A 27,879-nucleotide genomic window follows, 5' to 3' on the forward strand; every position below is an offset into this window, starting at 1 on the left:
ACTAAGATGACTACAGTCAGAGCTTTTATATACATAATATGTACCCCGGTAGTTGATTCTGCTGTTGAACATGGAAACACAGATCTGAATAAACATAATAATTTTTCTCTGTCATTACAAATATTAATAAATTCTCTTTCAATAGCAACAGTACATGCAATACATGAATATTAGAAGTTCTCTGCAACACCCCTTCTAACTGAGTCAGTTTTGTAGTTCTCATTGTTACAGAAAGTTAAGATGTCTGGGGTAGTTTTGGAATAACGAAAGCTGTTAAGTGTTCTAGCTATTCTGGTAGTACATAATTGGCAAACAGGACTTGGGCACCTAATGCCTCTTTTATACGGAAACATTTGATTAATGGCATTCTAAAAAATTTATTGCACATTTATTAATATCCTTCAATTTCATAACTATGAAACCTGAAAAGCTGAAAATGTTATTCACATTGTGATGACAAACTAGCTCATAGCTAGTACCATGTGAAAAAGAAATATACATATATATATATACAATGTATTGCAAATCAAGGTGTCCATTTTCCACAGAGCATTTCAAGACTAACATTGGATATTAAGAAGAATTATTGAACAGTGACATCTTTCTCTCTCTCATCTTACATAATGTCCATCTCCAAAAGAAATACTGTCTTTATATGTTTCAGGTCTCAATCTTTACAGACATACATGTAAGAATTAGGTCATATGGTCTATAATCTCTTAATTCTCCATATAAATAAGAAAAAACACCTCAATTTCTTTCTACATACAGTTTTCTTACTTCTGAAAACATGTATAAAGTTGCAAAATAAATTAATATCTATCTGTACAGATATATATCATTAAATAATGTTACTGGAGATGCATGCACAACATTTGGACAAATCTGACATTGAATAGCAATGCTAATTCAGTTGTATGGAGGCCTCATTTCCTCCGACCAATAAAAATACAAAAATAATCAATCATCAAGAAGTACTTAAAATAAGTTAAAATACTATTACACCATTAGCATAACTGTCAAATATCTATACTGGTATAAAATAGGTCAATAGTGTATGGAGCATGAAATATGTGACCTGGAATGTGAACGTGTGTTATCACAGATTTAAATCAATCACAACACAGTTACATATCATAACGTGTAAATAAGCACCGCATTCTGCTAATCACAGTTACATATCATAACGTGTAAATAAGCACCGCATTCTGCTAATCACAGTTACATATCATAACGTGTAAATAAGCACCGCATTCTGCTAATCACAGTTACATATCATAACGTGTAAATAAGCACCGCATTCTGCTAATCACAGTTACATATCATAACGTGTAAATAAGCACCGCATTCTGCTAATCACAGTTACATATCATAACGTGTAAATAAGCACCGCATTCTGCTAATCACAGTTACATATCATAACGTGTAAATAAGCACCGCATTCTGCTAATCACAGTTACATATCATAACGTGTAAATAAGCACCGCATTCTGCTAATCACAGTTACATATCATAACGTGTAAATAAGCACCGCATTCTGCTAATCACAGTTACATATCATAACGTGTAAATAAGCACCGCATTCTGCTAATCACAGTTACATATCATAACGTGTAAATAAGCACCGCATTCTGCTAATCACAGTTACATATCATAACGTGTAAATAAGCACCGCATTCTGCTAATCACAGTTACATATCATAACGTGTAAATAAGCACCGCATTCTGCTAATCACAAAGAAACTCCAGACACCAAAGTACTGTACCAGAACAGATAAAAATCTAAAAATTCTTTTTCATATAAAATGATGCTTTTAAAACTATCTCATTAAAGCCATTTTTGATCCAATTTTTATAAAATCTACACCATATTAGGAAATGTTTTTCATTTCTTAACATAATTTTTGAAATACCAGTTATTCCTTTAAATAACCATTTACGAGATTTAATCATTCAAAAGCAAGTATTACTTGTTGATAAATTTCTTCACCAAATAATTTTTTGTCTAATGTTTTAAATCATAAACTCCAGCTTTTAAGTGTCAGAAAATTATTAAATGAAAATATGATTTTCTGTAATTTTTCATACAAGTTTATTTGTAGCTATTTATTAGTTTAAATTTCATATCAATTGGATTAAGCAATATCATTTGAAATGAAAAAAAAATTCATTGAACTTCAAAAATACAGTGAAGTCATTTACCTTTCGGTATATTGACCACTCTCTGTTGCCTCATGACAATATCTATCGTCACAAGCCACGCGTATTGTCTCCGTTTACACTACGTCAGATGTAGGGTAGGTACTACCAGACTCAGAACCGTGGCTAGCGACAATGGACCATATCATGACAAGTAATATTGCAAAACATGTAATGTTCGTAAAGGTTTCTTTTTCCTCAATGGTATTAATTATTTGAAAAGATTAAATTCCCATTAGTCAAACCATGAAGAAAAACTTTCACCTTTTCTACCATACTATGCAACATTATTTAACAGTAAAACCTTTATGTGCAGGATTACAATGAAATCTAGCTGTATGATAATTTGTGTAATCCTGGATAAATAAAGGCTATTAATATTATTATTATCACCATTATTATTATATGCTTTAAGTGACATTATGAGACATAAGATATGACAAAATGTCAGATTGCACTGTGTGAGAACACAAACAATGAAGAATAATTATGATTAGAATCAAATTATACAGTGAAATGGATTGCACAGTTGCTGGATTAGACAGTACTGACTGTACTATGAAAGATGGGTAACAGAGGGCTAGGACATCACTCTCTGCAGATTTACCCTGCGTCAGTGGAGTTTGGACTTGAGGTAGATTTTGTAGAACACTTTGACCGCCCCGCGAACCATGAGGAAGAGCCAGTAAAGCTGTGGTACCAAGATCATCAGGCAGCCAATGTTACACTTTACAGGGATCTGCATGGGGACCTGATCCAGGGGGAGGCCAGCGTACACCGCGTACTGCCAGTACAGGAACGGGAACACCAGCACACGGGACAACAGGAATGACGCAATCATGGAGAGACCAGCCACAATGTAGTACCAGGTGTGCTTCATCTGTAACTATAGAAACACGACAACATAGAAATACAATAAAACATCTGTAACTATAGAAACATGACAACATAGAAATACAATAAAACATCTGTAACTATAGAAACATGACAACATAGAAATACAATAAAACATCTGTAACTATAGAAACATGACAACATAGAAACACAATAAAACATCTGTAACTATAGAAACACGACAACACACAAATACAATAAAACATCTGTAACTATAGAAACATGACAACATAGAAATACAATAAAACATCTGTAACTATAGAAACATGACAACATAGAAATACAATAAAACATCTGTAACTATAGAAACATGACAACATAGAAATACAATAAAACATCTGTAACTATAGAAACATGACAACATAGAAATACAATAAAACATCTGTAACTATATAAACATGACAACATAGAAATACAATAAAACATCTGTAACTATATAAACATGACAACATAGAAATACAATAAAACATCTGTAACTATATAAACATGACAACATAGAAATACAATAAAACAAAGTATGCTTCTTGAATTGACATTATTCCAGGGAGATATATGTGCACAGAATTTTCATTAATTTCTGATATGCGGTCTTTGATAGATCTTAGCTTTTCACACAGGCAGAATATAAAAATTGTGATTGATTGATCACAAATTGATCCTGTGTCTCAAATGGTATATCATATAAAGATCTTGGAAAATATGTGCACATTCATCTGTCAATATAAAACCCATATATTCCACAAGACCTTTTCTATGGTCGGGGCTATTGGATTTGATTTGATGATTGTGTGATTTCCTCTTGAATCAGAGTAAAGCACCTGTGTCACCCAGTTCAAACATCAATTCTAACTTTTACTTTGATTGATCATCATTTATATGTGACATATGTTCACCAGCTGTTCCTGAATATAAACATGGTAAATATCTCCTAATCAATCAACACCAGTAGTTAATTGATGAATATCTAACAATTAGCTACAAAATATAATTTCAATCTAAATACATTTTTTTGAAATTTAAGTCCATATAGATTCCAATTATCTTTATGAATGAATCTTTAAATATTTGACAATCCCTGAAATAACTAAATCAATAATGAAACTCTCATGACTGTCAAACTAGAGAAAATATATGTACATGAACTCATTGTTGTACATCAATTAGACATTATGTTTAATACACTAAAATAGGTATGACAATTATAGAACTATGACTCTGAAACATTTCATTATAATATGAGATGACTCATTCTGAAATTAGTAAAACAGTATACAACTAAGGCAAAAACATTGTGGAATCATTATAGATTTTGTGGGGATCAATATCCATGGGTGAATTTAAATTCAAAGTACAATGAAATACATGTACATAACCCATATAATGTTTCATTGTACGGAAGCCATATCAATGAAATCAACAATCTGAGCAATCCATGAAAATTGTTGAATGATTCCACTGTTAATGGTTGTGTAAAGTTAGGTGGAAAGTTTACAAAGCAAACATTACTCTTACAAAAATCAGTGGTAAGATCTAATGAGGTACAAAATTCTACATACTCCCACTGTACAGAATATTACAGACTCTTCGACATCTTACCTGAGCTAAAATCATCCTTGCAGAAATGAAGGGAATGGTAAATTCGCACATATATAGGACTCCCACAAAAAAATCACCGAGTCCTTTACGGAAAAACTGAAAAAGAAAACAACAGGTTCATGACCATTATGTTCACCTGAGTCCCCTTGTTCAAACAGAGATGAAGTGAGTAAGTTTAGAACACATCACCTTGTTCATAGATTTTACATTGCTGATTTCTAGTTCTTGATAAAAAAAAAAAAAGACTTTCAACTTTTCCTACATATATATTCCAATCAATGTAAAATTTTGAACCCCTAATTAGGTCAAACTGGCCGGACCCGGGGTGATGATCTTAACAAGCTTCAATCTACTGGCCGGACCCGGGGTGATGATCTTAACGAGCTTCAATCCTCACTATATGAAAAATGTTGACATGTTGCTTTCCTAAAATGTAGCCTGATCTTGAGATAATTAATGATATCTGAATAGTTTCCGGAACATTTATACAATCCTATGTAAAAATTTCTTAGTACTACTCTGTTCCTGTTTGTATTATAATCGGATTATACAAGCCTTTACTATATAAAGGATCTTCCACATAATCGGATTATACAACCCTTTACTATATAAAGGATCTTCCACATAATCGGATTATACAACCCTTTACTATATAAAGGATCTTCCACATAATCGGATTATACAACCCTTTACTATATAAAGGATCTTCCACATAATCGGATTATACAACCCTTTACTATATAAAGGATCTTCCACATAATCGGATTATACAACCCTTTACTATATAAAGGATCTTCCACATAATCGGATTATACAAGCCTTTACTATATAAAGGATCTTCCATATAATCGGATTATACAAGCCTTTACTATATAAAGGATCTTCCACATAATCGGATTATACAACCCTTTACTATATAAAGGATCTTCCACATAATCGGATTATACAAGCCTTTACTATATAAAGGATCTTCCACATAATCGGATTATACAACCCTTTACTATATAAAGGATCTTCCACATAATCGGATTATACAAGCCTTTACTATATAAAGGATCTTCCACATAATCGGATTATACAAGCCTTTACTATATAAAGGATCTTCCATATAATCGGATTATACAAGCCTTTACTATATAAAGGATCTTCCACATAATCGGATTATACAAGCCTTTACTATATAAAGGATCTTCCACATAATCAGTTTATACAAACCTTCAAGATAAAGGATCTTCCACATGACTTAATTTTGTCACTCTAAGGAGCAAAACATTTGTGAACTGTAAATCTTCTAATCAACATTAATCGTTTTCTTCCTCAACACAACATGCACTTCTGTATATAGGATACAATGACCATTAATGCTTACTATGATTGCTGGAAATAAGATAAGTGGCAGAAGAACATGATGCATCAGAATGGCTTTTGAGTTTTCAGCAAAATCTTGCAGTCTTTGTAGAAGAGGCTTGGATTGCACTTCAGGTTTGACATAAATATATGTACAGTACATTGCAAAAATGTCATAGTAAAAGTAAGGCATCCCAAATATTGCATATGTATTGGTCAACCAGTGTCTGAAACAGAAAAGATAGGCAGGTGTGGTCAGTCTGCCTCTATTGAAGAGATGTCTGATCTAGTAAATTGGTCAGTCTGATTCAGTACATTGGTCAGTCTGATTTAGTACATTGGTCAGTCTGATTTAGTACATTGGTCAGGTTGATCTAGTGCATTGGTCAGTTTGATCTAGTACATTGGTCAGTCTGATTTAGTACATTGGTCAGTCTGATTTAGTACATTGGTCAGTCTGGTTTAGCACATTGGTCAGTCTGATTAAGTGCATTGGTCAGTCTGATTTAGCACATTGGTCAGTCTGATTAAGTGCATTGGTCAGTCTGATCTAGTACATTAGTCAATCTGATTTAGTACATTGGTCAGTCTAATTTAGCACATTGGTCAGTCTGATTTAGCACATTGGTCAGTCTGATCTAGTACATTGGTCAGTCTGATTAAGTGCATTGGTCAGTTTGATCTAGTACATTGGTCAGTCTGATTTAGTACATTGGTCAGTCTGATATAGTACATTGGTCAGTCTGATTTAGTACATTGGTCAAGTACATTGGTCAGTCTGATTTAGTACATTGGTCAGCTAGAATTTGAAGGCAATGAATAGATATAAGATCAACCAATTATCAAAAAGTAACAACTACCGGTAACCATGGTAACACTAATGGTCTTGAGTCAACCTGAATGACGCTGAGTGACATCGTCCATCTAAAATTACAGAGATTCTGAGTCAACCACAGTGTCAGCGCACATCTACAAAATCCAGTGACTGATCTCCAGGTCACTGCACCAGACTTTCAGATTAATTAATACAGCTGCATTTATCATATGCATACATTTTGCATTATAGTACATCTCTGACTAAAAAGTTCTTTCTCATCTAATATGTATTTTGAATATTCGGCTCTCACGCATCTACACTGCAAATCAGGGAATACTAACAAGACTTTATAATGCTATGTTCATAATGCATTAGAGATAATAACCCGACCTGAAGCAAGTTTTATTAAATGGTTTGAGATTGTGGAATGCAAACAGAGCTTGCCCCATCGATCAGTAAAAAAATATTTAGAAATTCAAGAAAAAATTTCCTCCTTGAAGCAATGTTAAGGAAGAAAAATTGAAAATTAAAAAAACAGATAAAATTTTTGCAGCCATGATAAGGCTATTTGATGATGTTGAACCCCGTTTCAAAGTCAAGGACATCTGATTCAACAATGTACCTACTGTCACTTAGTCAAATAACATTCTCAGTGTTTGGATCTGATAAATCAAAGTATGCAGTCTCAACATGATGTCAAAATGTAAGAATGTATCAATAGAAAGAAATAGTACATCTATGTCTGATACAGCACATGTATAGTAGTCAGAACAAATGAAATGAATGACCGAGGAGAAGTCACTAACAAGAGGCCCATGGGCCACATCGCTCACCTGAGTCACCTTGGCCCATATCTGAAGACTTTCCATATGTATTTGCATGTAAAACCTTAGTCCCTATTATGGCCCAAACTACCCTTTGCAAACTTGAATCTACACTATGTCAGAAAGCTTTCATGTAAATGTCAACTTCTTTGGCCCAATGGTTCTTGAGAAGAAGATTTTTAAAGCTTTTTCCTATCTATTTGTATGTAAAACTTTGACCCCCCCCCCCCCCCCCCCCCCACTTGTGACCCCATCCTACCCCCCGGGGACCATGATTTGAACAAACTTGAATCTGCACTATGTCAGAAAGTTTTCATGTAAAAATCAGCTTTTCTGGCTCAGTGGTTCTTGAGAAGAAGATTTTTCCTATATATTTGTATGTAAAACTTTGATCCCCTATTGTGGCCCCATCCAACCCCCGGAGCCCATGATTTGAACAAACTTGAATCTGCATTATGTCAGGAAGCTTTCATGTAAATCTCAGCTTTTCTGGCTTAGTGGTTCTTGAGAAGAAGATTTTTAAAGTTTTTCCCTATATATTTGTATGTAAAACTTTGATCCCCCCTTGTGGCCCCATCCTACCCCCGGGGGCCATGATTTGAACAAACTTGAATCTGCACTATGTCAGAAAGTTTTCATGTAAAAATTAGCTTTTCTGGCTTAGTGGTTATTGAGAAAAAGATTTTAACTATATATTTGTATGTAAAACTTTGATCCCCCTAAGGGGGCCCCATCTTATCCCCGGGGGCCATGATTTGTATAAACTTGAATCTGCACTATGTCAGAAAGTTTTCATGTAAAAATCAGCTTTTCTGGCTCAGTGGTTCTTGAGAAGAAGATTTTTAAAGATTTTTCCTATATATTTGTATGTAAAACTTTGATCCCCTATTGTGGCCCCATCCAACCCCCGGGGGCCATGATTTGAACAAACTTGAATCTGCACTATGTCAGAAAGTTTTCATGTAAAAATTAGCTTTTCTGGCTCAGTGGTTATTGAGAAAAAGATTTTAACTATATATTTGTATGTAAAACTTTGATCCCCCTAAGGGGGCCCCATCTTATCCCCGGGGGCCATGATTTGTATAAACTTGAATCTGCACTATGTCAGAAAGTTTTCATGTAAAAATCAGCTTTTCTGGCTCAGTGGTTCTTGAGAAGAAGATTTTTAAAGATTTTTCCTATATATTTGTATGTAAAACTTTGATCCCCTATTGTGGCCCCATCCAACCCCCGGAGCCCATGATTTGAACAAACTTGAATCTGCATTATGTCAGGAAGCTTTCATGTAAATCTCAGCTTTTCTGGCTCAGTGGTTATTGAGAAAAAGATTTTAACTATATATTTGTATGTAAAACTTTGATCCCCCTAAGGGGGCCCCATCTTATCCCCGGGGGCCATGATTTGTATAAACTTGAATCTGCACTATGTCAGAAAGTTTTCATGTAAAAATCAGCTTTTCTGGCTCAGTGGTTCTTGAGAAGAAGATTTTTAAAGATTTTTCCTATATATTTGTATGTAAAACTTTGATCCCCTATTGTGGCCCCATCCAACCCCCGGAGCCCATGATTTGAACAAACTTGAATCTGCATTATGTCAGGAAGCTTTCATGTAAATCTCAGCTTTTCTGGCTTAGTGGTTCTTGAGAAGAAGATTTTTAAAGTTTTTCCCTATATATTTGTATGTAAAACTTTGATCCCCCCTTGTGGCCCCATCCTACCACCGGGGGCCATGATTTGAACAAACTAGAATCTGTAATATGTCAGGAAGCTTTCAGGTAAATTTCAGCTCTTCTGGCCCAGTGGTTCTTGAGAAGAAGATTTTTAAATGACCCCACCCTATTTTTGCATTTTTGTGATTATTTCCCCTTTGAAAGGGACATGGCCCTTCATTTGAACAAACTTGAAAGCCCTTCACCCAAGGATGCTTTTGGCCATGTTTGGTTGAAATTGGCCCAGTGGTTCTGGAGAAGTTGAAAATGTGAAAAGTTTAACAGACAGACGGACAGACAGACAGACAGACGACAGACAAAAAGCGATCAGAAAAGCTCACTTGAACCTTCGGTTCAGGTGAGCTAAAAACCAAACTTCTCAATGATGGAAAAGATGGAAAAGTCTGAAATATACATCATAACATATTCTTCATGAATTCGCACAGAAAATGAATATCTTTACCTGTACTGGAAAAGCTTCTAAAGCAAATATCAAGACAATAGAACTAGATATTTCATAAGATGACATATTTAAACAAGTGCTTTACAAAAAGATTTACAAATGTCTTCTCTAGACATTTCCAAGCTTCAATCTGCATGCATGGCTTTTCTACTTAACAGATGAAAATTTACCATAAACAGCCAATTATACATTATTCAAAAGGCTGAAAAATGCAGGTATAGTACTCTTGAGCTCCAAAAAAGATTCTAATGTCATGAATTGTATTTCAATACATATACATACATTTATACAAGAAGCTGATAAAAGGGACTTGATTAGCTGAAACTAAAAAGTACTTCACCAAATCTTGTGCCTTGGATTCTGTGAAATCTGTGAATGTTCAACATATTGAAGCTCTGTGGTTGAAACCAGTAGAGTTCTTCCATTTTACAATGAAGTGCACTGCCACGGCACGTGATACGCCCTTCAGATGTTTATTCATTATAAACAAATAAAAGTGCATGACATAAAATCATGTTTACCTTAATTGGTGCAAAGTTTGCAACAATATCCTTGCTTTTAGGTCTGAGATAAAATTAAAATTATTCCTTGCAATGTGTCTACTGCACACTACAATTGACTTGTCAATATATCTCTTGAATTGTTAAAAAAACAACAGAAATATTTCAAGACATATTTTTATGTATATCTATAGATAATTTCTCTCACATGGTATGAATTATTTATTTTGGGTTGTACAAAGATTATATTCATTAATTAATCTTTAACTGGACAGATGTAATTTAGCTCTTATTTTTTTTAATAATCTTTGAATCTCCAGCTGAACTCTGAAACACCATGGCTTACCCCCAAAGGGCTAATGGAATCTTGATTGGACAGAGAGATTAAACTGCTTCAAACATCTCATCATTGCCATGAAACGCTTCCTCTGTCTGTTCTGTGATGTGCTTGTTAAGTCTTTGCAAATTTTGTAGTACAATACTGCATATATTTATATCATTAATGTGTAACAGGAAGGGAGAAAATGCAACAGACCAGACCAGGATTCGAACCCGGGCCCCCTGAATCTCTAGTCAGGTGCTCTACCGACTGAGCTATCTGGCCACCGGTGTTCAAACCCGGCTGACCGCTACAAATGTTAGAAACAAAAATAAGTATTCACATTATTTGTTAAGATAAAAAATGAATATTACTTGAAGTAATGATTATTGAACAGGGTTACTGAATTACTCTCAAACATTCAAATGTATGTAGGGATTACCTCCCTTAAAACTGTAGTAATTAGGGCTATACGGACCATGGATATCGGCCTGGATAGCTCAGTGGTTAGAGCACCTGACTAGTAATGCAGGGGTCCCGGGTTCGATTCCCGGTCCAGCCAAAGATTTTCTCCTCTCTCCTATTCTACATTTAGTGCCGTTGACCACCCTTGGTGGTAGACTACCAGGGGCGAAATGAACCTGGGTTGATATTGAAAGACAATTATAAAATTATAATTGATCTTAAGGAGGGAGGAATGTAGTAATTAGGGCTATACGGACCATGGATATTGCCCTGGATAGCTCAGTGGTTAGAGCACCTGGCTTGTAATGCAGGAGTCCCGGGTTCGATTCCCGGTCCAGCCAAAGATTTTCTCCTCTCTCCTATACTACATTTGGTGCGCCGTGACCACCCCTGGTGGTGCAGGTTGGCCCGCCAGGGGCGAAATGAACCTGGGTTGATATTGAAGGACATGCAATTATAAAAAAAAAAATTATAATTGATCTTAAGGAGGGAGGAATGTAGTAATTAGGGCTATACGGACCGTGGATATCGGCCTAGATAGCTCAGTGGTTAGAGCACCTGACTAGTAATGCAGGGGTCCCGGGTTCGATTCCCGGTCCAGCCACAGATTTTCTCTTCTCTCTCCTATACTACAAAACATTGGTTGTTTTTTTTAAATACTTCCCATATTAAGAGTTTTAATGACCTGATTTTAAGCTACAATTTACATTTCTATACAGATGTACAACTTGACAAAGTTTGTTGATTCTAGGACTCATATCTACATGAGCTCAATCTGAGTAAAGTTATACGACCCATATTATAAAAATATAAGACTGAAATTCAGTCAGATTGACACGAGCCCCAAAAAGGGTTATGCCATTTATGGCAATATCATCTTAATACGCAATTTCCGAGTTGCTCAATAGTTCTTTCTCTTTGTGGAACTCTTACACACAGTGAGACGCAAAACATATACTTTCGTCCACACGATGTGGGTACAAAATTTGCTTATCACTTGACCTTCATAATATATTGCCTATAGGATGATTATCGGACATCATGCAACCACCCAAACTGCTGGGAAACACAATTTTAGAAAGTTTATGAGTCTTTGATAATAAAATATTACTCAAACAAAAATCTATAATCATCATCATTCTTTCTTTCATTAAAGTATCAAGTCTCGTGCAGAAGAGGAAATAAAAAATAAATTCATATTTAATTTAATGGCCTTATTCAAACAAATATTATTCTTGATATGGTCAGTTTAATGTATACCAACGGCTGATATAAACAAATTTTATGCTTTCATAACTTTTATCCTTATTTACACAGCCATAGTCTATAATATATGTATACATCTATGTACCCACCCAACATTCAACAGAATACTGAATTTACCTCCATCACAGAAGAGTTGATATCTCGGAAGTTGCGTATCATAGGTCACAGTGACTTTGATTTAGGGTGTGACACACCTTCTTAAGATGCATTAACTGACCAATTTTGATGATACTAGACCAAATAATTTTGCAGTTACGAGTCGGACAGGATTTTGCCATATTTGGTCACATGGTCTTAATCAAAGGTTACAGTGAACTAACTTAAAAGTGCGACCCACCCTCTACCCAAGATGTGTCAGCTGAAATTTTTTTTATGAATCTAAGTCTCATAGTATTCAAGTTATGAGCCAGACATGGAGTGGGAAAGGTGGACATGATCGCCATACCATAATACGTCCCATATCGTATAAAAATTACAGTTTCTGCTGTGAAAGAAACAGACAAAACAAATTAAACATACCTGTCTGTCATGATATTTGTCTGACATTTAGCTGCTATCAATAAACCCACAATGGTTGCTGCTGCAGCTTGAATACTGGATACACATCTGAAACACACCACTGACAATGTGTAGCCACATAATATTACCGGAGTGGATCAAAGATCTGATTTTAACCAGATTAAATAGACCATGTTTGATAATGCAATATATGCAGTTAATTCTGCAGGGCAAATTCATCAACATGTATACATTTATTGCATTGATGTTTTACTGTACAGATGAACAATGTGATGCATAAGTATTACTAGTCATACATATTACAGTCTGTACAATATTTCATCATGCATTGTGGAGTATTAATGTTGGAATCAAGATGAAATGAAGAATTTCTTACCCTCTTTCTACATCACACAATGAAATTAGTTCATATTTATGCAAATTGATGATGCAGTATGTGGTACTGCATGTGACTAAAATTGCAAACGTTTGTGTAACGTGCTTACAGAATCTATTATAAGACTATGGAAGTGAGAATTTTGGTAATAAAATAGGACACTCTTTCCTATACCACATGCATTCTTATAATTCTAATAAAAGTTTGTAACCAAGTTTTACAACTTCAGTGAGTTAGAAAATCTGCTACCAAAACAATGATATATTTTAAAAATGTTGGCCAATAATTCATTTACAATGTTGAGTAAACCAGAAGGCTATTTACATATATACATTTAAAATGTAGACGACTTGTAGTTTAGTGGTTCAGTAGTTGGGAGCAGGGCACGATGGCTTAACTAACTTGTAGTTTAGTGGTGCAGTAGTTGGGAGCATGGCACGCTGGTTAAACTGGCCCTGAATGCTTCTAATGTTGGTGCTGCTCTCACTGCCTCCAATAAGTGGTTCCACTCTCTGATTGATCGAGGGAAGAAGGAGTTGTTGTAAACTTCCTTGGTGATACTATGTTGTCTAGATCTGTGTCCCCCTCTCATTCTGCTGTCTCCTGGGATATAATAAAAATCTAGGTTGATGTCCATCAGATTGTGTTGGATCTTATACCACATTACGAGTCGATGTTGAGTTATTCTGTCCTGTAGTGAATCTCAATCTAGTTGGTCAAGGAGAGAGGTAATGCATCCTGATGAGGTATAGATCTGTGTATTGGTTGAAGACAAAGCGGGCTGCTATTCACTGTACCTGTTCAATTTTTTTAACCAGGGTAGATCGATGTTGGTCACATATATTTGATGCATACTCGATCGATGGTCTGATCAGAGTGCAGTAAGTTGTTGCTTTGACTGATGGTTTGCAGCGTCCCAAGTTTCTTCAAAGAAAGCCTAGTGTTCTTGTTACAGCTGCATTTTCTTGACATATCTATACAGTTGACTGTACATGGTATTCCTTGCATTTATATGCATATGTTATAGAGGTGAAGTCCTCTCACGAAGGGCCGTGAGAGCGGAGCTCTCCCTTATAGGTAATATATACATACATGTTTTACTAATAAAAGGAAAATATAAAAAAAAAACTAATGAAAAATTAAACTATTCCTATGGAACTTGAAATTTTTTATCAAAATGGTGTCGATACAAATAGGAGTGCATGGACATGTATTTCTCTATTTTGAATCTCATAATTCTATATGTTACATAAAATCCGTAAAAGCATGTAAATCTTATTCATATAATCACTCTTCGATTAACGTGATTGTACCATGTCTCCTATGTTTCATCGTTGGTTACCCACAGGTGCCTCTAATCAATTCTCTCAACCATCAAGTGTGTGTGAACTCTAAACCATGGTTTACGACGATGAGTATGTTTGTGAATAGTTATATATTGCTATAAAACACTGTCGCTGAATATGACGTCACAATGCACTATTTACATCAATTGCATTTGTTTCCCGCATTTCAATGAATAGGCGGATCAAATGTCTAAAGTAAGGATGCTTTGATAGAGCTTTGTCCTCACACGTTAGGTGCTAACTTCTGGATATAATTTTTGTCCTGTTGATATAAGATTCTAATGCCAATACTTTCTGCTTCACCCTCAAACACGGTCACGCCTATAGGTAAGATATAATTCATATATATCTCTGATTTACTCATACAATGTATACAATAAGCATTCATTACACACATTGTTTTCTTTTTCCTGGTATGTTACAGATAACATCAGGACAAGGCATCCGGTTCTGAAAAAGCGAAATTTCCACTGGTTTGAATACTTACTTTTCTGTGACATTGTGGACGTCGGCATCAGTAAGCTTTGAGCCAAAAAAGTTGTACAAAAAATGTCTTATAGCGATAAAGCATGCAGGAAAGAAAATGCAACCGCAAATAAATACGCCTAATTCGTCCATATTTGTTGATAACTACCATTGACCAATTACAGTTATCGTAATAAAAAAAATCATATCGAATCAAAAACGCTTTTGCAATATGAGTTACAGATTCATTGTACATTGATCCCGAAGTTTTACTGAGACATTACAGGAAATATTGTTCATGTTGTAGAAAACAAATGCGACTTGTATTAAAGGTGGGGAGTCGCAATTTTACATTTTAATGAATTTGAAGGTAACACAATATTTTTTATAAGCACGAAAATTCAACTTCCGGTATAAACAAACAAACCATTCAGCTGATCAGCCAGCCAGAGCCTTAGGCGTTCTTCATTTTTTTCAGGTAATCATATTATTGTTAATTTTCAAAGTTGTAATGATTTCTGTCTGTAAGAACATTACTTAGTTACTCAACTGAATGATGTGTAAGGTTAGTCGGATTCTGATACCGTTTTTATGACATTGTTTTCGTGGAGTTCTTTCATACATGTGTACATCTGTAGCGTCCTTAGTCTGTATAGGCCTACATCTAGTTAGAATAATCTGACTATGTCTCGGGACAGGCTCTCATCACACGTTAAACCGGGTCCGTAGGATATTATCATTTTAACGATAGAACTTTCTATTTAGCCTACATCATGTCGTTAACTTCACCAGTTCACCACAGTGCAAATATTGAAATAATATCCGACATTGCAGACATTATTTTTTCGGGGGTTTTTAAGCAGTTTATGATTTTGTAACAAGAAGAGAGAAAATGCAACGGACCAGACTGGGATTCGAACTCGGGCCTCCTGAATCTCTAGCCAGGTAATCTACCAACTGAGCTATCTGGCCACCGGCGATCAAACTTGGCTGTCCACTACATTACCTCCTCCATAAATTGTCTTTGTCCTCAAAGACACACAACCCAGATTCTTTTGCTCCTGGCAGGACTTTCACCTGCAAGTCCAGGGGTGGTCAACGGCACCAAATGTAACAGGAAGGGAGAAAATGCAACGGACCAGACCGGGATTGAAACCCGGGCCCCCTGAATCTCTAGTCAGGTGCTCTACCAACTGAGCTATCTGGCCACCAGTGATCAAACCCGGCTGTCCACTATAATTTGTTTAAAAGGAGAAATTTATCTGCAGCATTTTATTCCGACTTTACTGTATTCTTTTACCCCATATATTTCCCTTAACTATAAATGATAATAAATCTCTGTGAAGAGATTAAACTACTAACAGTGTCATGGGTTGAACTATGCAACACCCAACTTCTTGTATGATACAGGTGGGAGTCCATTCTGTAGTCGATTTCTAATAGGAGAGATGGATCAGTGTAGCGGTTTTATTCACCAATAATGTACATTACAGCATAGCTTAATCCAAGAAAATTGAGGGAAAATCAGTTGGTTGTCCAGAAATTTTATAGTCAATACCAAAATGTCTTGTACAACTTGTAGAAATGCAGTGATATTTAGGATGGAACCAACAGGTGAAAATGTCTGCAAGGGGATAAAGATCCTGGGTTGACATCTTCAAGGTGTAAAGAGGGAGGGGGCTAAAATAGGCTATGCCTGCTGTCTTTGTGAATAAAATATAGTTTTAAAAAAAAAAAGGGTGTAAAGACTTATGAATAGGGAGGAATGTGGTGGTCAGACATGTTCGATCATGTTGGCTAGATAGCTGGTAGAGCACTTGACTACAGATTCAGGGGACTGGGTTCATATCCCAGTCTGGTCCATTGCATTTTCTCTCTTCCTGTTGTAGTTCTCTGTTCACCAATCACGGGCCCTCTGGATGCATGAATAAGAATTAAACATACATTAAGTAGCATGAATAAGAATTAAACATACATTAAGTAGCATGAATAAGAATTAAACATACATTAAGTAGCATGAATAAAAATTAAACATACATTAAGTAGCATGAATAAGAATTAAACATACATTAAGTAGCATGAATAAAAATTAAACATACATTAAGTAGCCAGAATAAAAATTAAACATACATTAAGTAGCCAGATTACAAAATGCAATAAGGCCAGGGGGACAGTGGCTATTAATTTTTTTTTTTTTAAAAGATCAGTAGGTTTATAAGTATGAATAAAATTGTAGAAATAACCTACATACCAACTGATATACACAATCCTCATGCATAGAACAGAACGGCTAGCCATATAAAACTTATACATTTATTTGGAAACATAGTTACATGTACATATAACCTAACTGAAATATTCACAGGTAAAGCAAACACAGCCAGGTGAGTTTAACTGCAGAGGGCACTAGGGACTGGTACCTGTGGACAGATCTGCAGGTACCACTTCTAGAAGAACGGTTACTGTACATATACTCGCCTATATGTCGGATTTTTTGGAGTTAAATTTTGGTCCAGAACTCTGTCCGACTTACAAGAGTGTCCTAAGAAGATTGGTATTTTTCTGGACGGTGTAATGTATAGCCTAGTATTTTTTAAACAACAGAAACATGGACGAAATAAACAAAATAGTAACTGTTTAATTTGTTGAGAATAAAAAATGAAGTATCGATGTCATATCCCAAAATATTATTGGAACACAGATAAATACATAAGAGTATTGATATGAAATTGATTTGTCAAGAGAAAAAAATATCAAATGTCAGCGCATTTTTCAAAATATTATTTGAAACACAGCTAAAAACATTAGAGCATCGATTTGAAATTATCAACCATTTTTTCAAAACAGTTACACCGACTTATAAATGGGTTAATGGCAATTCCCTACAAAATAACTTAAAAACTATACAACCGACTTATAGGCGAACCGACTTACAGGCGAGTATATACAGTAGTCCTGGCCCCCCCAGCATTGATGTATGACTGATGGGTAATTTTCCCATGGATTGAATCGGTAAGATTCATCAGCTTCAAGGGGCAAAATTTCGTGGACATCCACTTCTCAACAAAATGGGGCCTAAAGGTGTTCCCAAACCCCAACCACCATTGCTTTCATTTCAAAATAAGCCCTGGATATGTTTCTTTTTAGAATTCATATTTGATTAATTTTTTTGGTAGTGAAATCATGAGACATCAGAGAACTTTACCTAGCCGTGTAATTTGATGTCTGCAGATTTCATATCACACATTGCCATACATCATAATACATAGACCTGTGTTCTTTTCATCTTAATTAATCCTTGTTGTATTCATTTGAGTGAAATTAAAATGTTAATGTTTTTTATAGATAACAAACGGTAAGCATAATCTTAATCATGTTTATGGTTTTGTAGGTAACAGATGGGACGCACAAAGACAAACAGTGGGGGAGGGGGAACCAGCCAAAGTCCTTCAACATCCGACAACTCCACTAGCACAGCTGTAGCCGAAACACGGATCAAAGACCTACTGAAAGAGCTGTATGGTCTTATACACCAGATCCAGGTAACTTTCTCAGTACAGTGTTATACACTAGATCCAGGTAACTCTCTCTCTGTACAGTCTTTTATCACGCCTCAGACAAAATTGTTGAAATCTAACTGGTCAGATCATAACACTGTGAAAAAAAATGTATCATGCAAGAAAAATCCATAATGAGCAAGATCCAGGTAACTCTCTGCATGATCTTATACACCAGATCCAAGTAACTGTATTATACACCAGATCCAGTTAACTCTCTGTACAGTCTTATACACCAGATCCTGGTAACTATAATATATACCAGATCCAAGTAACTATTATACACCAGATCCAGGTAACTCTGTACAGTCTTATACACCAGATCCAGGTAACTCTCTGTACAGTCTTATACACCAGATCCAGGTAACTCTCTGTACAGTCTTATACACCAGATCCAGGTAACTCTCTGTACAGTCTTATACACCAGATCCAGGTAACTCTCTGTACAGTCTTATACACCAGATCCAGGTAACTCTCTGTACAGTCTTATACACCAGATCCAGGTAACCCTTTAATTCATTTATCATGATAAAAAAAATAGGAAATAAATACCAGTTGAATGTATAAGAGAGGTAAACTGTCTAGTTTTGTGGAAGCTTGTTGAGTTGATGCATGTCCAAGGCACACAGTATATCTTTGTTTTGGTAGGAATGTTTATATACATACTTACAAGGTACTATATTCGTGACAACTTACTTCGCAATTTACCAGTGATATAAAGCTGGTTTGTGGTGACTAATTTTTTCAACTGAGATAATCCTAAGCAATTACGAAAGACATTAAAAAACTGGTTTGTGATGAGAAATATTTACTAGTAAGAATGAAGTATTGTCTATCCTTCTCTGAGATTTCTCAGGCTTGGTTTACGTACTAGAACTGTACAGTTTTTAATGAAATCACAGATATAATCAATAATTTTAAAGCAACAATCACAGAACATTATCTTTGAGATTCACTTGCACCAGTTTGTGGTAGAATTATTTTGCACAGTGTTCAGATTTGTAAAACATCTTGTAAATTATTGAAACAGGATGAAAGAGCCCAGGGAGAGCACAACCTAACAAACATCTCCAAGACGCACGAGAGAATGCAACAGGAACAAAAAAGTAAGAATGAAAGTAAGGCCAGGTTTTTTGTTTCTTTTTTTAAATTGAAAGTTTTATTTATAACATTTTCATTTTAATTAGAATTAGATCGTTTCACCTGCTCACATATAGTTCATGTAACCAGCAGATCTAACATTTAATTTTGATAAGATTGGACTTTTTTCTTCATGTCAGATGTTGATTGAGCTCAGCCAAGCTAGAAGTTTCTCCATTGTCTGTCAGTCTGAACTTTTTCATATACCGGGTACTAGTTTAAACTGGTACATTTGTTTACTTTTATATCTCCATCTCAACCATTTTGTTATTATTCTATTGAGAAACATTTGATTTAATTATGGTTATTGATTAACAAAAGACTACATAAATTGTATATTGTTTTTCTGGCATTAAAGCCCCTCTTCTATTCTTTTCAGTTACACCTTACTACAAAAACAAACTAAAGGGTCTATATAAGACGGCCATGCAGGACGCCGAGCTGGAGGCAGAGTACGGTGTTATTCTAATTCTTTTTTGAAATAAGAGTTACATCCATTTTATTCTGAACATAAATAGAATTTGTCTGATTTTTCTAGTTTGAAAGTAAAAATGGTAATTCATACAGATATATAAGCACTAGTCATTTTTTACAGGTTGCTAAGGAAAGCTCTTGACAAAATTACAGAGGTGAAAAGTATCAGAGAAAATAGAAGATTAGGTCAGTATTGTAACATATATAATAGGATTAAATCCTCGGTACCTAATGGCACCACGTTGTGTAATGGGAGGGTTTGACCGTTTTGATACTCTTTTAATGTAATTGTTCACCTGCACCTAAATTTTGATTATTTGCCAGGTTCTTTTGGATTTGAATTCTGTTTGGTCTTATTTTCGAGTATGTTGATATCTGCTGTATTTCACACTCTGAGTCAGCTGTAATGACAACACAGTTCAGCAGACAATGACGTTTGTTTAACAACACACTTAGAAGGGAAAAAAATATATAAAACATTCAACAATGATACAAAAATGGTCAGGAAAAATCCTGTCTCTGACTGTAAAGTCTATAATGATAATAAACCAACCCCCAACCCAGGGTAGGGACAATGAAGTTCCTACCTAACTTTGATGGGGGAAAGGCTTAAGAAAAATGAAAACCCCTATCTCAATTACATTATATATATATATTTATATTTATTTACCTAACTTTTAGGTTTTGGGGTATTATTAAAAATGATTTAACAGGAGCCATCAGAGAAAGACAAGGACTGATGCAACCTGTTCAATACCTAATAAGCCTGAATCTAAAGTGAGATACTTACAGCAAGTTAATGCTTTCTAAGTCCCCCAACTAACTATTACAAAAATCAGGGTATTTATACTAAATTGGGACAATAGAAAATCCTAACTTTGAATATATTGAATAGAATACTGAGGGTATGAACTTTACCTGTATTTTAGTACCACCCATAGAGGTTAAATTACGTACTTCCGGATAATTATCCAATGAGAATTAAGGTTACGAAAGTTCAAGATTGTTTTGATGATTTAACACGTGGGTATATGCAGAAACTGTCAAATTAGATTTACGTGTAAATAAACAACGAAATGAAGGTAGTACAACATCAGAGGCCGGTAAATATATAAAATAAAGCATTAATGATATGCATATAAATTCATTCTTGCTACTCTTATACAAAGGTTGGGTCTAATTTGAATAAATTTCATTTTTGAAAACACATAAAGGTATGAACTGTGACACTCCGCTCTGGCATACTTCTTGAAGCATGTTAGCACTCCATGAAAAATATGTCGGTGTGAAGTGTTGCAGTTCATACCGTTTTCTATTTTTGAAAATGAAATGTATTTTTATTCTACCTTCACCTCTTTTGGAATTCCCAGCCCTTGAAATAGAAGTACATGTACTATATTTATATTATAATTTATATTATTCATACATGCATTGCATTCATGAGGAAATATTTACATTCACTGAATCTTTTATCTTATATTTCTTTTGAAATTGACATTGCTTTCATCATGCAATAAATACATGTTTCTTGCAAACTAGTTCGATCCAGTTTTCTAGTTCCACCTGTCTGCAAAATCATGACCAAATATGGAGTGTCATCAAGGTGAAAGGGCACATTGGCTGTTTCATTTAATGTAATGGGTCAACCATATGATGTTTTAGATCTTTTAAATTCTTGTTTATATTATATAATTCATAAAAATATAATTACAAACAATGAAATGTCTTTCTTTGTTGTTTCATAGGTTGATGATGGTAGCAATCATTGCAGAAAAAATTTGCATAGCCGGCTAGTGCGGGTTTTGCATTTTTTTCTGCAATGCTGGCCACCTTCATCACCCAATGAAACTACAAATAAAGCATTGTATTGTTTAAATGGTTATCCTTACAATTTGTAAAGATATCAAAGGCAAAAACATGGGAATGTAAATATTTCTCATTCCCTTCTAAGGAGATGATTTATTCTGTGTGCTGAGTAAAAAGTTTACAAGTAAATTTTGCATGTTGTGAGGGGGGAAAATTGTGAATTTCTGTACATTTGAAATTAATGCGAGTTTTTTTTACTTGAAAATTGATGTGAAATTCATATGAAATGTTCACATGAACAGCAATTCACGTGAAGCACATTTTGCAACATAAATCATTTTCAGATTCTGACCGCCCCAAGCCAATCATGAGGCGAGGTGTATTGATGTCGATGTTACAGCAGAATGCTCAGACTCTGCCATTGTGGGTCAGCAAACCGGGGGAAAGGTGGGTAGAATTCATGTAAAAATGTTGCTAGCCTTAACTCCAAACCAAGGGAAAAGTGGGTAAAAATGTTGCTAGTCCTAACTTCAAACTGGGAAAGGTTGGTAAAATTTACATAGAAATGCTGATTAAGCCCAATCAGCAGTCAGGAATGCACTAATCACATGTGCACTAGCATTTGAAGCATATTATTTTAACACATACTGTCGTTTGTAGTGACCTCATGATTATTTAAAAGTAACTCATTGACAAAATCTTACAAAGAGAACAAATTAAAATCCCTTACTGAGAACATAACAACCCATTACTAAGAACACAACAAGCCCTTACTAAGAACACAACAATCAATTACTAAGAACACAACAATCTCTTACTAAGAACACAACACTCCATTACTAAGAACACAACACTCCATTACTAAGAACACAACAATCTCTTACTAAGAACACAACAATCTCTCTTGCCGAAAAAAAAATACACTATTCAGTTGTTGACATTTCTGAACAATGTAATGTCTTTTTTATTCGTCATTCTATTATAGCTCCCATATTAGATTCTTTTCTCTCTGATGCAGGCCCCCACCACTGTGTGGTGCCATGTCAGCTGACAATAATTATGTGGCCAAGCCCGGTGACAAGGTGGCAGCACGTGTTAAGTCTGACGACGAAGAGAACTGGATCCTTGCGGAAGTTGTCAATTTTAATCCCGGCTCCAATAAGTATGACGTGGACGACATTGATGCAGATGAGGGCAAGGAGTAAGTTGTAATGTTTTGGAGATTTTTCACTTGATGATAAGTACTTTTTTATGGAATGTGATGCAGTTAGAATACATTGATCATGGAAAATACAAGAATGACCATTTGATGTACAGTAAAAGATAACGAATTCATGCTTATTGTGAAGTGATATTAATTCCCCAGTAAGTGGAAATAACGAAAATTGTACTAAATTTGATGAAGTTCAGTTATAACGAACTGTTTTTCACTGGCCCAGGAGGTTCGCTATAACTGTGTTTTACTGTATAATGAAGTTTGGTTATAATGAACTGTTTTTTACTGGCCCTGGAGGTTCACTATAACCATGTTTTATTGTACCAGTATATGCAATGATTGTTTCATGCAATATTATCTAAACTCAAGAGGGAATATTGTTAGTAATTTGACTTAGGATGTGGAGGGTAGACCCTGTATTATTTCCACTTTGGTGAGGTGAAGGGACAATCTGTTCACTTCCTTTGTGTTGTAGGAGACACACCCTGAGCAAGAGGAGAATTGTTCCTCTGCCCATCTGGAAGGCAAATCCAGAAACAGATCCAGATGCACTGTTTACTAAAGACACTGTAAGTATTCCGAATCTTCTGCTAGCTATCCGTAATTGTTAGATTTCGATGTTTGAGCTGTGTGTAAAAACTCGAGTATGTACTTAAAATGCGGTTGCTATGGCAACTTACCGACAAATTTGAATAAATGCATTGTTTTACATGGTGAACAGTTTAGTTGTTGCTTTTGCCATGATATATAATTGGTAAATCATGTGTATATAATATGCTTCCTACTCTTGGGTGATTTTTAGATTTTTATGTCCATCATCAGTCCGTTTGTATATTCCTTATTTTGCGTGTATCGACATAACAATAACGGAGCAGATCAAAGATCTGATTTTAAGCAGATTGCACTTGGAAATGAAATCGCAAACACATGAATTCATGATTGGACTGTTAGATAAGAGTTTTTACGTGTATTTCAATAAAAGCAAGTAAATTTTATTTCGTGAGTGGTGCTTTCCACTAAGTTATGCGATGATAATTTCCTCATGTCTGTTTAGAAATATACAGTATACCGATGTTAGAGTGCATTCTGTCGTCATTAATATATCACTCAGTGACAGGGTGTATTTGTGTGAGGCCTTTGTCAATGTCAGAATCTTGGCATTACAGTGATCCCCCGCTATATTGCCCCCCGTTCTAATGCCACCTTCGCATATCGCCAAAAAAGTTCAAAGTCCCGTTTTCCTCGTTATGTAAAACCCCGTTATAACGCCATCCCCCGCATACCGCCAACCTATTTACATTTACGATTTGGTCAATTACCATTATAATCACCCCCGCTAATTATCACCAATCAACAGCAGGAAAATTTCAGTGAGCAGGCTTAACAAATTATCCACCGTTAGTCCTCCAGGTATCAAAGTTTGGGGCAGATAATAAGTTACGTAAACGATAATCATCTGAGTTGAAATATGCAGTATTGTTTTTGAAATCTGAGTATGGAGGACACACCGAAATCTAATAGCACATTGATGTAGTAGATAAAATTTGTTTGATTTCTTATGACAGCTGTACACCCCCCACCCCCTATATAATGCCAACCCCGTTATAATGGCAAAATTGCATAGGTACATATGTTGGCATTATACCGGTGGATCACTGTATATACATACTGTATGTATAGGTGTGCCACGCCTATAAATATAAGGTCTGCATCACCAGGGAATTGTATGGTTGTACATTGTAATATAGGCAGTGGATCACACACATAGAGGTCGAGGGATCCGGGTTAGAATAGGTACCCAGTACCCCTTGCTTGTCTTAAGAGGCAACTAAATGGGACGGTCCTTCGGATTAACCCACAAAAACAGAGGCCCGTGTCACAGCAAGTGTGGCACAATAAAGATTCCTCCCTGTTCAAGGGCTGTAATTGCCGAGCATAGGCCCAAATTTTGCAGCCCTTCACCGGCAATGGTGACGTCTCCTTATGAGTGAAAGATTCTCAAGAGGGACGTTAAACAATATTCAACCAATCCTTGTAGTGGGGACATGTCACATGACTTTAAAGCACATTATTTTACTAGGTCAAGATGACCTGATTTTGACATGATATGGCTTGTATGAATTAACTCTGCATTATGTACCGGCCGTTTCTTTTTACCCACAGTACATGCGTTTTATTTCGTGTGTGTTTCATTACAGCTTGTGTGGCCCTGTACTCCCAGACTACATGTGTTTTGTTTCATTACAGCTTGTGTTGGCCCTGTACCCCCAGACTACATGCTTTTACAGAGCGTTAATCCATGAACCACCAAGAAAGGTACACATCATTTTCTGTATAAAAAAAAAATCCCTGTTATCAATTGATCATCCCCTTCGTTAATTAATATGTGTATTATATACATTAAGTAGTAATTTATGCAACAATATTGTGGAAGGTGATTTATTGATAAAAATACTACACATAAGATATTTTGTTCTGAAATGCTGAAGAATCACAAAAGTAACTTTGCATAGCACTGTCATTGCTCATGGGAGATAATATTTTTACAGTTTTATTGTTTTACACTGTATTACAAAAAGGGCAAATAACTACATTTTAATAAGAAATAAATATAGAAAGCATTATTTAGATATATTTTGTCAGTTATCTTTTATGAGAAAGTGGTATTTCAAAAATTATAATGCTCATCATTCACCCAAAGTAAAATTGTGGAGAATTTTTTTATTGTGCAATTCTTAGTATTTAGCGTTCAGTGACTGGCTCCAGTTTTGTGGGTTTTTTTAAGTCACAAAAGACATGCAGCAAGGTCCTGTCTTTTATGAATTTTGAAGAAAACAAAATGACATTGGGGGAAAAAACTAATGATATAATTAACAAGAGTACAAGAGTTGTAAAACCTATATATTTCTCCCATTCTTTCGTTGTTGTTTTTTTTTTTTTTTTTGCTTTTTGTCGTTGCAAGTTACATTACTTCTGAAAAGAATATCTTTTTCATACAGTCTCATATGTGATTGACTTCTTTCACTCTGAACTTTGACCTCACTGTAATATGATCAGTTCACTCCGAATAATCAAGAGAATGTTACAGGGAAACAGGTTTTGCTAGGTGCCAATTTTCTATGACTTGTGTACATATTTTTTATAATTAAAAAACATACCACCAGCAATCTTTGCACTTTTGTGAATTTAAAAAAAAAATAACAAACTCAAGTCATTTACTGACAAGCAAGTGTTGTTGGATCTATATCAATCACGACATTTTTGTGTCATTTTCAGCCTCAGGACGATTATTCTGTGCTTTTCGAGGACACCTCCTACCCCGACGGTTACTCCCCACCTCTCCTGGTAGCACAGAGATATGTCATCTGCTGCAAGGAGGACAAGAAAAAGTGAAGTGTTGTTCTGGGACGTTGGTTGTGGAATTTGAGGCGACACGTTGGGTCCGTCTCTCTCTGTTGGCGGAGCTTGATCATGAGTTACGCCTCCCCATGTCAGCTTCTGTATTAACTTGCGTTGACGTTCAGAAAACTCAGCTACTTTGTTTAAAGTGCACAAGTAGTTTGTCTCTGTATGACAAAATGTACACATCATATCAAGCTTATCAATATGATTTTGTATTAAACCAATTGGTATTGTACATTTTGTGTCGAAATAAATCTTGAAAAGGATGCAGAGTTTGTATAATTGATTGTATCTTGCCTAACGTCTCTCGAGAGAATTTTTCACTCATATGGAGATGTCACCAAGACCGGTGAGGGGCTTAAAATTTAGGCCTTTGCTCAGCACTTACGGCCTTTGAGCAGTGAGGGTTCTTTAGCGTGCCACACCTACTGTGATATAGGACATCCGTTTTTAAGGTCATCTCAGAGGACCCGTGCCATTAACACCTGATGCAGAGCGTTTGGCAATAGAACTGTCACTACCCTTTTTAACGACTTAGGTCTGTCACAGCCGGAATTTGAACCCCAGCCTTTCGCATGCGGGGCGAACGCTCTAACCACAAGGCCACCGTGGCAGTTGAGTTTGTATAAAGATGGAAAACTTGTGTATATGTCACGTTTTGTTGTCAGGAAATATAACAGATAATGGTACACTTTACATCTTTATTATTTTTACATCAATTTTGTTTCTAATTATTACAAAAATAAATGAAATATAATTAAAAACTCAGTCTTGTGATTGTCACTGTAATGGCACTGCGGTTGTTTCAATAACTACACTGGGTCCAGTTGGAATGGTGGCTCGGTTTGGAATTCTAATACGTTTCCTCTGGCTCCCACTCTTACTTCCTACTTCTTGATTTCTTTTAATTTGTGGCTAATTTAAAGGATCTATAAAATCAAGTTGCACATTTCAAATATACATATTGCTATCTCACATTGCACATGTACCATAATCTAGTGCGCATGTGTACGCATCACTACTACACTGTACATTTTTTGTACTACAACTACGATACACTGTATATATTCATATATGTACTTTTACTCTACTAATTACTTCATGTTATTACTCAATACTCAAAAAATACATATACTTGTGCATGTACTTTACTGACTATACAATACACATACTGGTATGA

The 27,879-nt window shown here is 35.4% G+C and overlaps 2 protein-coding genes and 2 non-coding genes across 10 annotated transcripts; 3 read left to right on the plus strand and 1 right to left on the minus strand.

Moving 5' to 3' along the window:
- Positions 1-361: 361 nt before the first annotated feature.
- LOC125669576 (ceramide synthase-like) lies at positions 362-15,381 on the minus strand. 2 transcript variants are annotated; one of them, XM_048904182.2, is made up of 5 exons: positions 15,127-15,381; positions 12,918-13,004; positions 6,059-6,263; positions 4,690-4,785; positions 362-3,085 (listed from the first exon to the last, which is right to left on the minus strand). In XM_048904182.2, the coding sequence occupies exons 1-5, from the start codon at positions 15,255-15,257 to the stop codon at positions 2,813-2,815; spliced, it is 792 nt and encodes a 263-aa protein (XP_048760139.1). In that variant the 5' UTR covers positions 15,258-15,381; the 3' UTR covers positions 362-2,812. The 2 variants fall into 2 exon arrangements, with proteins under 2 accessions (XP_048760139.1, XP_055997414.1); XM_056141439.1 differs by lacking the exon at positions 15,127-15,381 and adding an exon at positions 13,696-13,893.
- Trnat-agu (transfer RNA threonine (anticodon AGU)) lies at positions 11,156-11,229 on the plus strand. Its single transcript has one exon. It is a non-coding gene; the product is annotated as a tRNA-Thr (tRNA).
- Trnay-gua (transfer RNA tyrosine (anticodon GUA)) lies at positions 11,400-11,473 on the plus strand. The gene has a single exon. It is a non-coding gene; the product is annotated as a tRNA-Tyr (tRNA).
- On the plus strand, positions 15,342-26,965 carry LOC125669546 (SAGA-associated factor 29-like). Of its 6 annotated transcripts, none has more exons than XM_056141401.1 (10): positions 15,342-15,582; positions 18,496-18,646; positions 19,692-19,779; positions 20,181-20,253; positions 20,397-20,461; positions 22,426-22,528; positions 23,100-23,282; positions 23,773-23,866; positions 25,545-25,613; positions 26,574-26,965. In XM_056141401.1, the coding sequence occupies exons 2-10, from the start codon at positions 18,503-18,505 to the stop codon at positions 26,688-26,690; spliced, it is 936 nt and encodes a 311-aa protein (XP_055997376.1). In that variant the 5' UTR covers positions 15,342-15,582; positions 18,496-18,502; the 3' UTR covers positions 26,691-26,965. The 6 variants fall into 6 exon arrangements, with proteins under 6 accessions (XP_055997376.1, XP_055997386.1, XP_055997394.1 ...); XM_056141411.1 differs by having other exon boundaries at positions 15,349-15,474; XM_056141419.1 differs by having other exon boundaries at positions 15,349-15,474; positions 19,692-19,767.
- Positions 26,966-27,879: the final 914 nt, after the last annotated feature.

This window comes from Ostrea edulis, chromosome 1 (genome assembly GCF_947568905.1).
Source record: "Ostrea edulis chromosome 1, xbOstEdul1.1, whole genome shotgun sequence".
NCBI lineage: Eukaryota > Metazoa > Mollusca > Bivalvia > Ostreida > Ostreidae > Ostrea > Ostrea edulis.

Coding starts and splice junctions, on each gene's coding strand:
- LOC125669576 (XM_048904182.2), bottom strand. CDS start 15,257: ATGGACGAATTAGGCGTATTTATTTGCGGTTGCATTTTCTTTCCTGCA. Junction 4,786..6,058: donor TCTTATTTCCAGCAATCATA/GTAAGCATTAAT, acceptor TTTCTTTTTCAG/TTTTTCCGTAAAGGACTCGG. Junction 3,086..4,689: donor CAAGGATGATTTTAGCTCAG/GTAAGATGTCGA, acceptor GTGTTTCTATAG/TTACAGATGAAGCACACCTG.
- LOC125669546 (XM_056141401.1), top strand. CDS start 18,503: ATGGGACGCACAAAGACAAACAGTGGGGGAGGGGGAACCAGCCAAAGT. Junction 22,529..23,099: donor GTCAGCAAACCGGGGGAAAG/GTGGGTAGAATT, acceptor TCTCTGATGCAG/GCCCCCACCACTGTGTGGTG. Junction 25,614..26,573: donor TCCATGAACCACCAAGAAAG/GTACACATCATT, acceptor TGTCATTTTCAG/CCTCAGGACGATTATTCTGT.